The 14,989-nt window shown below is 36.2% G+C and overlaps 1 protein-coding gene across 1 annotated transcript in view; it reads left to right on the top strand.

Annotated features, from left to right (window-relative positions):
• SPEF2 (sperm flagellar 2) overlaps positions 1 to 14,989 on the top strand; it is a gene marked incomplete at its 5' end in the record, with an annotated part of 86,804 nt that overhangs the window by 50,399 nt on the left and 21,416 nt on the right. Inside the window, 2 exons of the mRNA XM_009329460.1 lie at positions 1,917 to 2,055; positions 3,466 to 3,695. Coding sequence (XP_009327735.1) covers positions 1,917 to 2,055; positions 3,466 to 3,695 — 369 coding nt within the window. The remainder of the gene's footprint in view (positions 1 to 1,916; positions 2,056 to 3,465; positions 3,696 to 14,989) is intronic.

Raw genomic sequence — 14,989 nt, 5'->3', positions numbered from 1 at the left:
AGAATCATAGAATCATGCCTGGGCACACTGCTGGCTCATGTTCAGCCGCCTGTCGACCAGCACCCCCAGGTCCTTTTCCACCAGGCAGCTTTCCAGCCACTAAAGCACATCCACACCAGACCAAATACTTGTACAGCTACCACTTTCAACGTGGTTTAATTCAAGAGCAGCTTAGGAATAAATATGCTAAGATTTTGGGATAATGAGGAGAGGAATAGTAGTAACTTTGAAGATCTTAATAGTATGAAGATGAATTTTAGTGATTCATTGACATGTTGTGTTTTCTTGAGATTGCTTCATTTTCATCTTATATTTAACAAAAAAGCCAAGTTAAGAATCTAAGGAAGACTAAACATGTTGAGCTATATTTCATAATTGTACAGGCACGTAGCTGGTATATTTGAGGATCATGGCTTCACTTGCAGCTATGGTAACTGGATGCTTGTGCTTTTGGTTATACAGCTACATAGAGACTAGCAATGTCACTAGTTGTGGACAGTTGCTAAGTTTTTAATGTTGATTTCATATTCCGTTTCTCTGTTACATAAACATGCCTTGCCTTTTACTCTGCTACTGTTAAGAGAGCAGCTTTCTCAGTGGACTGTGCAGTACCTGCTTCTGAAAATGCAGGGAGACAAAAATTGTCATACACTTACCTTTGTAACATACTGATAACAGCTACTCAAAGAGAATGCAGAGAAGTCACAAATAAGGCAGCCTTAAACTGTATTAAAGAAGAGAGGCACAAAGCATCCTCTAAGGTACTTTCAGTTGCTTAGAACCTTTACTCTTACGTCTTTGCCATCAAATAAAATAACCCTCTGTGAGACACAAATCCATTCTACGTTTAAAATTTTGAATATCAACTTTCTTGCTCCATACAGAAAGTGTGCAGACTTGAATTCTACTGTGACTGAGAAATAACATTAAAAAGACATGCCTTATATTTTCCAGGGTCCATCTTTCTATATTGGTTGCCTAAAAAATGTTTCAGCCCCAAACCTAAGTATTTATATGAAAACTTAGTAGCGTATAGAATAAGGATTATAATGTAAATAATTTTACAGTCTTTAACTTTGAAGTCACGGTACCAGTTACCATATAATACTAATTGTTTAAAAGATTCTGCAGTACAGAGGGTTAAATATGAAGAAAAATCAAGTTGAATACTGAATTTGCCTTCAGGATTGAATTGCTGACTTGTTCCCATTTCTTATCCTTTTAGCTCCTTTTTTTTAAGTATTAGTCTCTCAGTGAAAGGTTGATTTTTTTTTCTCAGTTCTTCCCATTCTGAAAACTAAAAATCATTAAATTCTCAATGTTTTTAAAAAGTTCATGTAAATAATCTATGCATAATTTTGGTAGAGGTGAATTATTTTCTTAGTGCTCACTAACTAAACTCTTTTCTAATGCAGCCTGAGTTTTAGGGTATAAAATAGTTATATGTAGGAAGCTCGGAGCAAAACCAGTGAGGTTAATTTTAAAGTGCTGGAAGTTAGAAACAGAAAAGCAAACTTTTGTTGTGATTAACATACATAATGATTTAGATGTGTTTTCTTTAAAATTTTTCCATAACAGGATATTCACATTTGCATCATTAAGCTTCTAGTTCTGTTGCTGTATAGTGTTAATTTAGTTCAATGTCACTGTCTACTTAAACATCTCCTGCACCTCTCTATTAGTTTTAAGGCATTTGTTACCTTGTGAATTCTGATGCTTATGGAAGACACACTTTTGTAAAATACATGGTGTAATAGGGGTGATTCTGAAAAACAATTTGTTCAAGAATATGATAAATTAAATAAACATTTTACTGCCTAAAAACAGGTTAACATGTTAAACTTTAGGTGCTTAAGACTGAGAATTTTCCTCAAATTTTATAAATACTAATTATTATGACGTTACTGTTTAAACAGAAGTAACTACAAAATCTCGACTAGAACTTATAAAAGAAAAAGCTTTAGCATTTGTTGAAGAGCTAACAATGAAAGCAGAAGAGGCTTATAAAGATATGGAAAAGTGGCTTGGATCCAGGTTCCTGGCAGAAATGTCCAGGTAATGTATATCCAATTTTAAACAGGAAGCTTTTTTTTCAAACTAGACTATGCTAGTAAAGATAGTTGTTTATATAGAAGCAAATAATTTGAAAAAAATATGTAGAAAATAATAATTTCATTTCATGAACTGGAATTTAATTTTACCTTAAATACTTGAATGGTAATAACTCATTTCTTGGATGATTAGAAGGTTCTGCTGGCAGCAGTAGAAGTGATTATCAGTTCTGCTGTTTTTCTAGACTACAGATTTAGCAGATTTACAAGCTTCAGCAGACAACCAGTTATTCCATTTAGTAGAAGCCTCTATGTCATTTCAGTGGCTTCTGTCACTTTGGATTGTGGGGTTATTTTCTTTGCTGTGCTTTACAATGCTGGAAAATTCCACCTACTGTTATTACCACCATATATAACATAGAATCATAGCATCATAGAATCATTAAGGTTGGAAGAGACCTCCAAGATCATCGAGTCCAACCGTCAACCCAACACCACCATGCCCACTAAACATTTCTCAAAATTATTTCAAGGTCCATTAAGAAAAAAATTCTTCGCAATTTTTCTGTCCTAGTAAATAAAATGTGCTTGGGACCACTCTATGACACTTAGGCCATCTGGCATAGAAGCCTATGTCCATATCATTAAAGGATTTTACTCTCCAAAAGAAAGGGGTCACTTAGCCTTTTGGAAAATGTTTCTGGCTTGTACTAACTTCTGAAGCATACCTGGGATCAACTAGCAGTTGATCCATGTCAGGGCAAGCCCACGACAAGAGACATGAATGTAGGATGTGAAGGCTCTAACAGACAGTAGCTCAAAGAGGCTGAGCCTCTGCCTTCCAGCCAGTTTTATTTGCTCTCCTAACAACAAGCACTACCAAAGACAGTATTTACAGAACATCATGCCCTTTGACCTGACACCCCAGGCCAAACATTGTCTAGTTGAACATTATAAACAGCTGATGTTTCCTTGTATAAATTGTACTCATTACACTTGAAACAGGAGTTCATATGCCCCTCCACAATGCTTTGTACATCTAGGATTTAGGGGCAGAGCAGAAGACAAGGCATTGAAATAGGATAAAGGATGATTACAGATGCAACATGTATGCTCCACCCCTATAAAATTTATGGAATAAAGAAAGTCTCATCCTTTCATATTTTTCCATCAGGTCCCTTCTGTGGCTTAGATCTGCCTTTACATAAATTTCTTACCACACTCAGAAGATTTCTTGCTGCCACAGGAGGAGTACACGTCATAATGATTTTGCTGACTACAAAATTCACACAGAGGATTTGTAATTCTTACTTCAGGAAAGCTCTCAAAGTGTAAACACATTAAAATTTGAACCTAAGTTATTAACATTGTGTATTAAAAGTACTCATTGTTTTCTGCATTTACACTTTCACAGTGTTGAAAAGCTGATAGAGGTTGCACGACATCATATTGAGAGTTCTAGCAAAATCCAATATGAAATTACTTTAGAAGAAACAGATTTCTTCATCAGCAGTGATGTAAAAGTGATTCCTGACCCTGTTCCTTCACCACATGTTCCACACATAGAGACCTCTGGAAGTGGTACTCTAACTATTTCACAACTTACTACACTTCATAAGCAGTTTCTACAGGTGGCACCTAAAGGTAAGAAAAATTTTTCCTTTTCACTCCTGAAGGACTGTTAGTTACCTACTTAAAATTTAAAGTAACTGCTGGGAGCTACTAAACTTTAGTTACCTATATTGTTAAAGATCATACCAGAATTAAAGATCCTGCTACATATAAAAGTAAAGTCATAGTGCAGAATATTGAAAATGTGAAATACCAGATAGTTTGAAAGCTTTTAATGTCTTTTCTATGGGCTTTATATCCTCAAGACCATGTAGTTAATATTCCTCTAACAGGTGTCTCTCTAATATGTTTCAAAGAGTGGTACGTATCATGCTTACCTTGCTTAAAGATGCAAGTCTTTAACTTGTTTACAAATTCATAGCTTGGTGAGCACTGAAGCTATATTATTTTAAAACACATTTTTAAAGAAATCAGTATTTTCATGAAACTATTATATAGGGTCTGTTATAACTATTAACCATTATGTTCTTCAAGTCAATGCGTGCCAGTTGTTTTGGGTGATTTGCAAGTGTTAACTCAGATATGTATTTTTTTTCCTTTGTACATGCATTTATTATGTGCCTACGCTCTAATTATGGGAATCTTAGGCTTAGGATGCTTGAAAAGACGTTCTTGCAAAACTTCCTACTGCTGCATAAATGTTACAAAATAATTTAGGTAAGGCAGTTTTAAACTGAGCTGGAAAGTAGTTAAACACATAAACCTTTGCAGAAGGTTTCATTATTACCAGTGTTCCATATTATAACTATAATGATTGCCACTAAGATCCTGAAATACAATGTGTAAACATGTACTTACAATTTTGGATCCAACTCTTCCAATGTAATAAGGCCATAAAGGCACAATGAAGTTGAATTTGAATCTTTATTCAGAAATGCTTTTCATGTATATTTATGGAGAAATTCCAATTGCCTTTTGAGCATAAACACATTTTAGGCAGAATGATGTTTACAGTTTTCCTTTAGAGAGATGCATATCATCTTATCTATAGTGTAGGAGTGTGGGTGTGTGTGTAAGCATTCCAAACTCTTCTATAGAGATTAATTTAGCAGATAGTATTGCATATATAATGCCATGCGAAACTAAAAATCTGTAGATTTGTAATCATTAGATAGTGCCATATAGGTGAAACACAGATACCAGTTTGAGTGGTCATTCCACTTAAAAGGTTTTCTTTTGTTTTTAAATCAGTTATACATTAAGATATTTAAAACAAAAAAATTTTGTCTAATACAAACTCTAATATTCTTGACACGTTTAAGACAGAATAACTCTTTTCCTTGTACATTTGTAATAAGTAGCAAGAAGACTAATGAAATCTTTATCTTTCTACAATATTGTCCTTTTGATAATATTATATTCACTAAAATGACCTCAGATGACTTGCACGGCTATGCAAAAAGGTAAATACCTTGACTTAATAGTCACCAGACAGTGAAAGAATGCTGTTGTATGTTCTCTGGGACAATGGTAAGGAATTATTACTTAAAATAAGGTCCCAAAGAACATGGAACAGCATTCGTCTACTGTCTGGTGACTATTAAGTCAAGATATTTACCTTTTTGGATAGCTGAATTAGGATGGGAGGCACAAGCTGTGCAAGTCATCTTTAAAATACTTCCTCTCGTTCCCTTACACACTTTAAGACTGCATAAATCACATCCCAGATTTCCGAAGACAACCTCTCCCCTTCATTATAGAGACTCCACAGGAAGAGTTAAATCCTTCCTCTCCTAAAACATCAGGAAAATATTTCACATCCTTCTGTCTCCCCTTGTTTAATAGAATGCTCAACAGAAAATACATGCCTCCTTAGTATTTAGTCTCTTACTGAACAAAAGAGGGAACAACACTAAAGCACCCAGCACACTGACAGTGAAACTGTTGGATAGCAGCTCTCGAGGAGATACAAAAAAGTAACAAACTAATCCCTGTCTTGGAGAATGTCTAAACAGATCTCAATGTGCTGCCAAACATCTTAGTCTTCTAATCCTTGCTCACCTGAGCAATCCTCTGAGCATTCATAATGGAAATCCACACAAACAAGCGCATGAGATGTAGACTATAGGGCAAGTTAAATAGATCTACCAATCTTCTGTACTATGTAAATATTAAAATTCCTAAAGTTGTTCTGAAAATGGAATATTAGGCTTATTTTCTATAGCATTATGGAGATTACACGAAGAAGAATTTTACCTAGAAATCCAAGCAAAACAAAGAGTAACAAAGGAGAAATTATTATGTTGGAAGAAATAAACATGTAAACAGTTTTCTCACAGGGTATTTGGTAAATGTCAAAAGCATGCCTTTTCAAGATATGTTTAACATTGCCAGAAGGAAAGCAAAAAGTGGGAGTGCCAATATACTTAAAAATTGTTTGGTATTTACAAAAGAAATCTTATAAAAATTGTAAACAGTTTTGTGTTTCCTAGGAATTTAAAGTATTAAAGAACTGCTGATTCATCACAGACAACTTTGTTCTATCCTGCACACTTGGTTCTCCATGGAAGCACATTACTCACCATTCTAAGCACCGATGGACAAAAAATACAGCCTATGCTGGACCTTCCTACCTACTGACACAGTCTTTCATTTGATAAGGAAATACTTACATTATTATTTTTTATTATTCCAAGTGCCATTGCCCAAACTCAAGGTGGCTCTGCAGTATTTGTTAATTTCACTAACTCCTTTGATCAATTTGTTAACAGTGCTTTAATATATTGCTTCAGGAATGTGCTGCTTTTTTATAGGAAGAACTGTAGCAGGTCTTAAATGGAGATACTAACATTCACTTTTTTTTCTTTCCTCTTCTACAGTCTCTTTGGATATGTTCTGTTCTTATCAACAAAATTAAACTAACCATCTATTAGATCTCATCCCCTTTGATTCCCTTTAGCACTGTATTCTTCCTATGACCACATCTATTGTCAATTCAATTAGCACACATCTGGAACGTCTCAATTTTCTTCTAAAGGTGCTTCAGAGGATGCAATGTTGGTAATGTTTTGCATTACCAAACAGATCAAAATAGTTTCTATCCCAGACTTTTGTTCTCCATCTTATGACTGAATTACACAAGGGAATTTTAAATTTTATTTGTTTTTTCACAGTCATGATCCTCATGAACCATTCCAGTTTGAATTCTAGAACTGATTATTCATCAGAAATAACCTTCACTCAGGTTTAAAAAACTTCTATATCAAATATCCAGAAAATGTTTAAAATGCTTATTTATAAAACTATAAAATAGTCTGCTAAGATGTGAACCAATAAAACATAGAGGACAGCCTATGACCAAATTGTATTGCTATTTCTTTTCAAATTGTAGACTTGTCAGTTGAGTTTTACTGTGTTGCTAGATTTGGAACAGGTAGGCATATTAAAGTGTGCATCTAGTTCAGCTGAAATTTTACCTTTTTAATAGAATATTTTGTTGAGTGGGACAGTCAGAATTATATGCTGACCCTGAATAATGTCTATAGATTATGTTTTCTCTTCCCAAGCACTTTTGTAGGAACAATACAAGAGCTTACCATAGTAATCCTCGTGATCTGACTTTGATGTGAATAGAGAGTGAAATCCATATGTAAGCACAGAAATAAGTTCATCATCTCTAACTTATCTTTTCTAAGACTATATTTCTTTTCAATGTGCTTTTTTCAAAACTTGAAAATAAGAAAGGTTAAGTTTGTAGACAGAGGAAGTATCTTTTACTAGACAAATGATATAGATAGAAAATACCTAATCTTTTGGGATATACAGCCCTTAATCAGAGGTCCAGAATAGATACAATAACTCTCCCTCCAAATAATGGAAAATTTCGTAATTCTACTGAATTGGTTTCACTCACACTTCCTGTTATGTCTCTTACTAAGTCATGTATGTTATTTTATTTCAGAAATCTGTGACTGTTTGCCTGTGTGATTAAAAATGTGTATCCAATTAATTTTATGAAACATATTGAACATGTTTGTATATGTTTCTGTGCATTTGAATATATATATCCAAGTATTAAGATTTCAATCAGCATGACAGAGGACTCTCCTTTCCCCTCATTGCATCTGTGCAGCTACAAGCATTCCTTACTCTGTGTGATTCTAAATTTAAAATCCCAATTCTTGCTAATTAGTGAAGATTGGGCATATAACATAGCAGAATCAGTAATAATTAGTGAATAAATGAAGTAAATATTTACAGTGAAAATAACCTTCAGGGGATGATGAGTACTCAGTTTCTTGGAGGGAATGAATCATATTTTTGCGACTCCTGTCTTTTTCATCTAAGGACAGAAGTATCCCATATTACTGGCTTTTAGACTACTAAAGTTAGATTAGTATAATTCAGCCTCAGGGTTTATTTCACTCATTCATCCCTTATAGCATTGCTACAGCCTCTGGTGTGTAACTTGCATAGATCATCATGCAAACTTCTAGTCAGAAATTGCTATGGAAACATTTTTCTCAGTGAAAATGGAGGGGAATAGGAATCTTTTTAAATGTTTTGGTAAATTTGATGAAAAGGGAATAAAATATTAACACAATTCTCATCTCTAGTATAGGTTTACAATCTCTTCATATTTTGTTGCCTGTATAAATTTATAATCTGAATCTTTACTGCAGTTAGAATCATAGAATAGAATCGTAGAATCATGAAGGTTGGAAGAGACCTCCAAGATCATCGAGTCCAACCATCAGCCCAACACCACCATGCCCACTAAACCATGTCCCTAAGCGCCGCATCTACACGTCTTTTAAATACCTCCAGGGATGGTGACTCAACCACTTCCCTGGGCAGCCTCTTCCAATGTTTAACCACTCTTTCAGTAAAGAAATTTTTCCTCACGTCCAATCTAAACCTCCCCTGGTGCAACTTGAGGCCGTTTCCTCTCGTCCTATCGCCAGTTACTTGGGAGAAGAGACCGACACCCACCTCGCTACAACCTCCTTTCAGGTAGTTGTAGAGAGCAATGAGGTCTCCCCTCAGCTTCCTTTTCTCCAGGCTAAACAACCCCAGCTCCCTCAGCCGCTCCTCATAAGACTTGTTCTCCAGACCCCTCACCAGCCTTGTTGCCCTTCTCTGGACACGCTCCAGCACCTCAGTGTCCTTCTTGTAGTGAGGGGCCCAAAACTGAACACAGTATTTGAGGTGCAGCCTCACCAGTGCCGAGTAGAGGGGCACGATCACCTCCCTACTCCTGCTGGCCACACTATTTCTGATACAGGCCAGGATGCCATTGGCCTTCTTGGCTGCCTGCGCACACTGCCGGCTCATGTTCAGCCAACTGTCGACCAACCCCCCCAGGTCCTTTCCTGACAGGCAGCTTTCCAGCCACTCTTCCCCAAGCCTGTAGCGCTGCATGGGGTTGTTGTGGCCGAAGTGCAGGACCCAGCACTTGGCCTTGTTGAATCTCATCCAGTTGGCCTTGGCCCATCATTCCAGCCTGTCCAGTTCCCTCTGCAGAGCCTTCCTACCCTCGAGCAAATCAACACTGCCAGTTCCTCAGTTTAGGGAAATATTTTCATACAGTGCCTGTATGAAAATATTCTGACTGGTGTATCATTAAGAAATAGTCTGTTTTGTATATCTGTGCCTTATAACTGAGGCGTGATGATTGCTTTTTATTTCTTACATCCCTTTAAAATGTCACAGTCCTGGTTCACAGGGTACACATCTAGTGTACAATTATGTTGCTGTCATTCTTAATGCTCCTTTTTGAATGTTTATTTTTCTGTTTTCAGTTTGACTTGTGGTCATAATCTTAATTCCTTCACTAATTAATTTTCTGCATTTGTTTACATGTTTCTGCACTGCTTATTGAAACATATACAAATGCTTGTCAATGTCACCTTGTGTATCAGTGAATGATACTCACTTTTAAAAAGATTTGAATGAAAAACAATTCTACCTTGTGTAGCTTTTTCTACATTAGTTTTCCTTTTGATTTCATTGATGACAAACTTTTATGTGAAAAAGAGGTTGCTTCTTAAGTAGTACAGGCTGGCTTCCTTTTGTATCCTGTGTTCTTTCCATAGTACCACTGCAACAAATCCCACCTTTTCCCATGTTCCTAGTTTCCTCCCACTTCTGCTCCTTTCCATGTCTGTTAGCCTCATTTAAAAAAAAGCCCAACTGTTGTCTTTCTTTCATATCATCTTACCTATGTGTTTTGCTTGCACAGCTATGGCCAGGATGAAATGGATGCTATGTGTGGTCTGGAACTGAGTTTAGGCTGACTTAGGCCTCTTGGCCACAGAATGGCCATCTCCCTGCTTTTTCCTCAGTGGGAGTGTTATGAGGATCTTTCTCCTGTACCTCGGAACAGATCTGAAAGAAATTTATAGAACCTTCATAACTCTACCCTACTGACAAACCTGATTCAAAGTGGCCATTCTAAAATTATCAGTGAGGGAGAACTGGCAGACAAACAAATTGATGTAGAAATATATGTGCAACAGAACTGCATAACCTTTATTTCCTTAGGTAAGCATGGTAAGAATATACTAGAGGGAAGATTTGTAATGAGTATAATCATAGTTTAGGTGGATTATAGAGCTGATCTGATGATTCATGCCTCTTAGGTATATATTTACTGTTCTCACACACTGTAGGATATGCTGTCTTTCTGAAGACACATACAACTGGTCACTTACAAACACATAATGTCCCAAACATATTTTCCTGAGAGTTTAAACCCTTGTGTTTTGAAATAAAAAAATTCAAAACTTGAAAAATGTTGGTAACATTGAAGGTCCATCTCACAGGGAATCTTATCCCTGGCAGTGGCTCACAGAATCTACTCTGGTCCCCATTTTTCTAATCAACAGCAAATTTCTACAGGTGCCCATACACCTCAAGAAGCAGTACGCACTATAGAGGTGTTACAAGCGTTTTGTCCCTTCCACCCTCTGACTTCTGCAGTTGCAGATCCATTAATCCTGCCCCCCATCTCTTTTTCATCTTTTCTTGTGGTTTTGTAGCTGCCTAATGTTAGGGAAGGTTTTTAATCTTTACTGTATATTAAGAATGCTTCTCCTCTCTTTTTGGTCCTGGGTATGGTCCTTGGGCACATGCCAGAAAAAGCTTCTGTGGTCTAGTTGTTTTTGCTGTCCATGTGACCACAGCTGCTACCTCAGATTTAAAGTTCTTTAAAAGAATCGCTCATAATGGAAATGTATTTAAATTGCATGTTCCTAACATTTTTTTATATTATGGCCTTTCAGGATGCTCAGAATAGAATGGAGCAGACAAACTGTCATTTTTATGACAATGGGAACAAACAGTTCTCACAAATTGTGTAATGCATATATGAAAATTTGCCCTTTCTTGTAAAATAGAAAAGAGTGGGCTACGAGGACTCTTTTTCTTAAGACCTTTTAAAGTACCAGAAATAGCATTTCTTTCTGTGATTAGTTTAATGTAATCATTAATTTTGCCTCTTGACATACACATCACAATAAGGAGGGTGGGGAGTCAGATTGTTCTTAGGTCATTTCCTCAGCGCTTGACTTCTGCTATTTCCCAATGAATAGATTTCTAGTTTTATTGCCTCAGTTCTGCACGGAATTTGTCTTCATTATTTGACTGCTTTCTCTTCAAAGTCATGACCTTATGGCAACAGTGTACTAAAAGAATCATTAAATTACTTGCCAAAAGTAGGAGATTCATGAGCTCTAGAGATAGAATTTTCAAAAATGTCAGCTTATGGCATTTGCTCCTACAAAATATAAGAATGACCACCTTGAGGACAATTTGGGAAAGTAATATTGAGAACAATCTCAATGCTTTAAGAATGTTTCCATTTTGAGAACAAAATGTGAAGCTTATACAGTTCCTCTTTCTCAAAGCAGTAATCAAATCATTCTGTGGATAAATATATTTTAAGAAGATCAGGTCAGCTACATATGCCATAGAACATCTTACACACTCTGTGACAGTTATTTGATTATGTCTTTATGGACTCACTCCAAGTTAACTTTTCTGTCAGGTGTAATGGGCATCATAATAGGTTTGTGACTTCAGTAGTATCTTTTGGAGAAATTTTCCCTGAAAGACCATCCTGAATTCCACTCCCTAACTGTTTTTCTCTGTTTCAAAAGTGATATTGATGCTGCTGCACTTTACTGGTTGCATATTCTGACAAACTTCTGGTAGTCAAAAAGAAATTGGAGTCAAAACTGACCATTTCTTACAAGGGTCCTGGGTAGCCTCCAAGTGATTTAAGAGTAGATCTCAGTTTTCCTTGTTCTCTTTTATGGCTGTTTATTTCAAGTCACAGTCTAGTCCCAAATTAACAAAATAAATGTGGATGAAAAAAGAAAAAATACAATTGATAATTTATGAAATAAAAACTATCTTATATTTAGTTGTTTCTTTTTAAATTATAGCCATAAGAGCACTGAAGCAATTTAAAAGCAAGAGTAATTCTTCTAGCAAGAGAGAAGTTGGTGACAGAGAGAAAGAGAAGAAAGATTCAGAACATCAGAGAACAAAGAGGAATCGCCAGTTTCCAAAAATTTGGCTAACAAAATACTCCTGGTTAAAATATGATGATGAAAGGGGAATAATGTTTTGTGCACCATGTCGTAAGCATAATGTGGATTTGGGGGAAAACATTCATAATTTTTGTTCTGGCACCGATGACTTCAAACTCGAATTTATAAATACACACCAGAGTAGTGAAGCTCATGCCTGGGCTACCTGCATGGAAGCTGCCAGTACTGCTTCACCAGATACAGCTTCTGCTGAACAGATGTTGAAGAGCATGAACTCCATAACATTAGGTAGAGTAGAAAATATTTTTAGAACATGCCATGCTATTGCTAAATCTGGTCGGCCCTTTACAGACCTTGACTGGATGTGCAAACTAGATGATATGAAAGGAGTGGATATTGGTTCTGTATTTAGAAATGACAAGTCAGCAAGAATGTTTATACATTTTATTGCTGAAGTAGAAAGAAGAGCTTTGAAAGAGAAACTGGAGAAATGTAAATTCTTTTCTGTTATTAGTGATGGAGTCACAGACAGTACACTCAAAGCAGCTGCAGTTGTCTACGTACGCTTTGCAAATGAAGGAAAAGTCCATTGCCAGATTGTTGGGGTTCAACATGTTCACAAAACTGATGCTTCAACTATAAAAAATGCAATTGAGGAAACATTACAAATTAATCTTCAGCTCAGTCTGGCAAGCCAAGACTGGTCAAGAAAATTAGTTGGGTTTGGAAGCGATGGGACAGATGTCATGGTAGGAAAAAACAGTGGGGTAGCTAAACTTCTCAGAGAAATTCAGCCTTGTGTACAGTCTGTGCATTGTTTTGCTCACCGCCTAAAGCTGGCTTACAAAGGAGCACTGAAAAATACTCAGCTATACAACATCTTAAGCAATGTCTTGAGAAACATGTATTACTTTTATCATAACTCACCTCTAAATAAGAATAATCTCAAAGCCACATATGAAGCCATTAAGTTACATCCAGCTATTCCTTCTCGCATTGGAGGCTCCCAGTGGCTTCCTCGTCTACAAACAGCTCTACAAATTCTCCTTAAAGGTTATCCTGCAATTGTTCTACATCTGAGCAAGGTAAATGGTTTAAAATTTGGATGTAACTTCAGGAAAAATTAATTGCTATGGCTAATTTTTGTCCACATACCTGACGCTTTCTTTTTCTACACTGATTTCCAGATTGAAAGAGATTCAAGAGCCTCAAACCGGCAGAAAGTCAAAGGCCTTTTACACCTCCTTCTGAGAATGGAGATAGTCAAGTTTTCTCACTTCTTGTTGGATGTCATCAATGTCCTCAACATTCTGTCACGTGTTACTCTGGATCACAACTCCTCCATTGCAGACATATTTGCAACCGTGCAGCCAACGCTGGAAACACTCCACATGTATCAAACAAGGTCTGGCATTTCTAGCAACTGAACCATGATCTCTTAGAATATAATAAAAGAGTAGTATATATTGTTTTGTATTCTGTATCTTTCAGAGCTGGTCCAAAGGAACGCCTGATGGAGACCATTCAGCACTTTCATGGTTACCAGCTTGTTGGAAATGGAAATATTTCAGCAGTACGAACCAAAGTACTAAGTAATTTGGTGAAGAGGCTACGTGATTGTTTTTGCAATGCAAGTCATGATGTTTTGAGAGCAACTACTATTGGAAGTTTTAAACTATGGCCTGACAAAATGAAACAAGGTATAGAACTGTGATAGTGGCTATTTGAAGTGCATCTTCTAAATTTTTTAAAAGCATGAAAATATTTTTGTTTTGCCTCTGTTACAGAATTTGGTGAAAAGGAAGTGTCTGTCTTGACTAAACATTATGAAGTCATACTAGAAGCTGCTAATGTGAAAATAGGTGAAGTAGAAACTGAATGGAGCATGTTGAAATTAGAGCTGTATAACAGGTAATAAGAAAACTGCATTTGTGCCTATTTATTGATTTACTCAAAAGGATTATGGAAATACATTTAGTGATAGTTATAATTATACTTCTTACCATGCTTTTTAGATTTGAGAGCATCCAGACCTTGACATGGGATTCAGTGAACTCAGATTATTCAAAGAAGTATCCCAACATCCTGACATTGATAGATTTGATCCTAACTCTGCCGGCAAGCTCAGCTGAAACAGAGCGAGGCTTCAGTCAAATGAAACTCACCATGATGCATTTGCACACTAAACTAAGGTCTGAAAGTGTGACAGATCTTATGATAATTCAGATGAACTCTCCAGATATAAAAAAATTTGACCCCCAGAAAGCTATTCATTTGTGGAATGCTACTTGGCAGAGAAATAGAAGACAACAGGGAGATGATGTGATGACAAATGAAAGACTGGATTACTCCTCTGAGTTTGATTTGGAGAGTCTCTGTGGAAGTGGCTAGATGAATATTGTTAATTTTTATTTCATAATCTTCTTGTAACGTACATGGACACTTTAACAGAATACCTTGCATGGTTAATGAGTGTAAAAATTGTATTTTTTTCCTAATGTATTATAATGTTAAAATATGGTTTTTCTTTATGTTGTTGAATCACCAGTAGATGTTTACATTTGTCCTTCTATAACTGACTTAAAAATCTGAAGACAAGGAACAAAAATAATGGAGTACGTTGTTACCTTGATGACATGTGGACAGAGGAATGTCTCATAACTTCTATCTGATTGTTTATTGCATTTAGCTGAGTCACAATACATTGTAACCAGTTGAGTTAACTGCCATGTTACTATCAGTCTTTAATAGTTCAAGAAGCTTCATTGATTCTGAAAACCCTAATTTTCTTTTGAGAAATGTGTGGAAAAT

The sequence above is a fragment of the Pygoscelis adeliae genome, unplaced genomic scaffold (genome assembly GCF_000699105.1).
Source record: "Pygoscelis adeliae isolate BGI_AS28 unplaced genomic scaffold, ASM69910v1 Scaffold47, whole genome shotgun sequence".
NCBI classification, from domain to species: domain Eukaryota; kingdom Metazoa; phylum Chordata; class Aves; order Sphenisciformes; family Spheniscidae; genus Pygoscelis; species Pygoscelis adeliae.
This window is presented reverse-complemented; position numbering and strand designations above follow the sequence as displayed.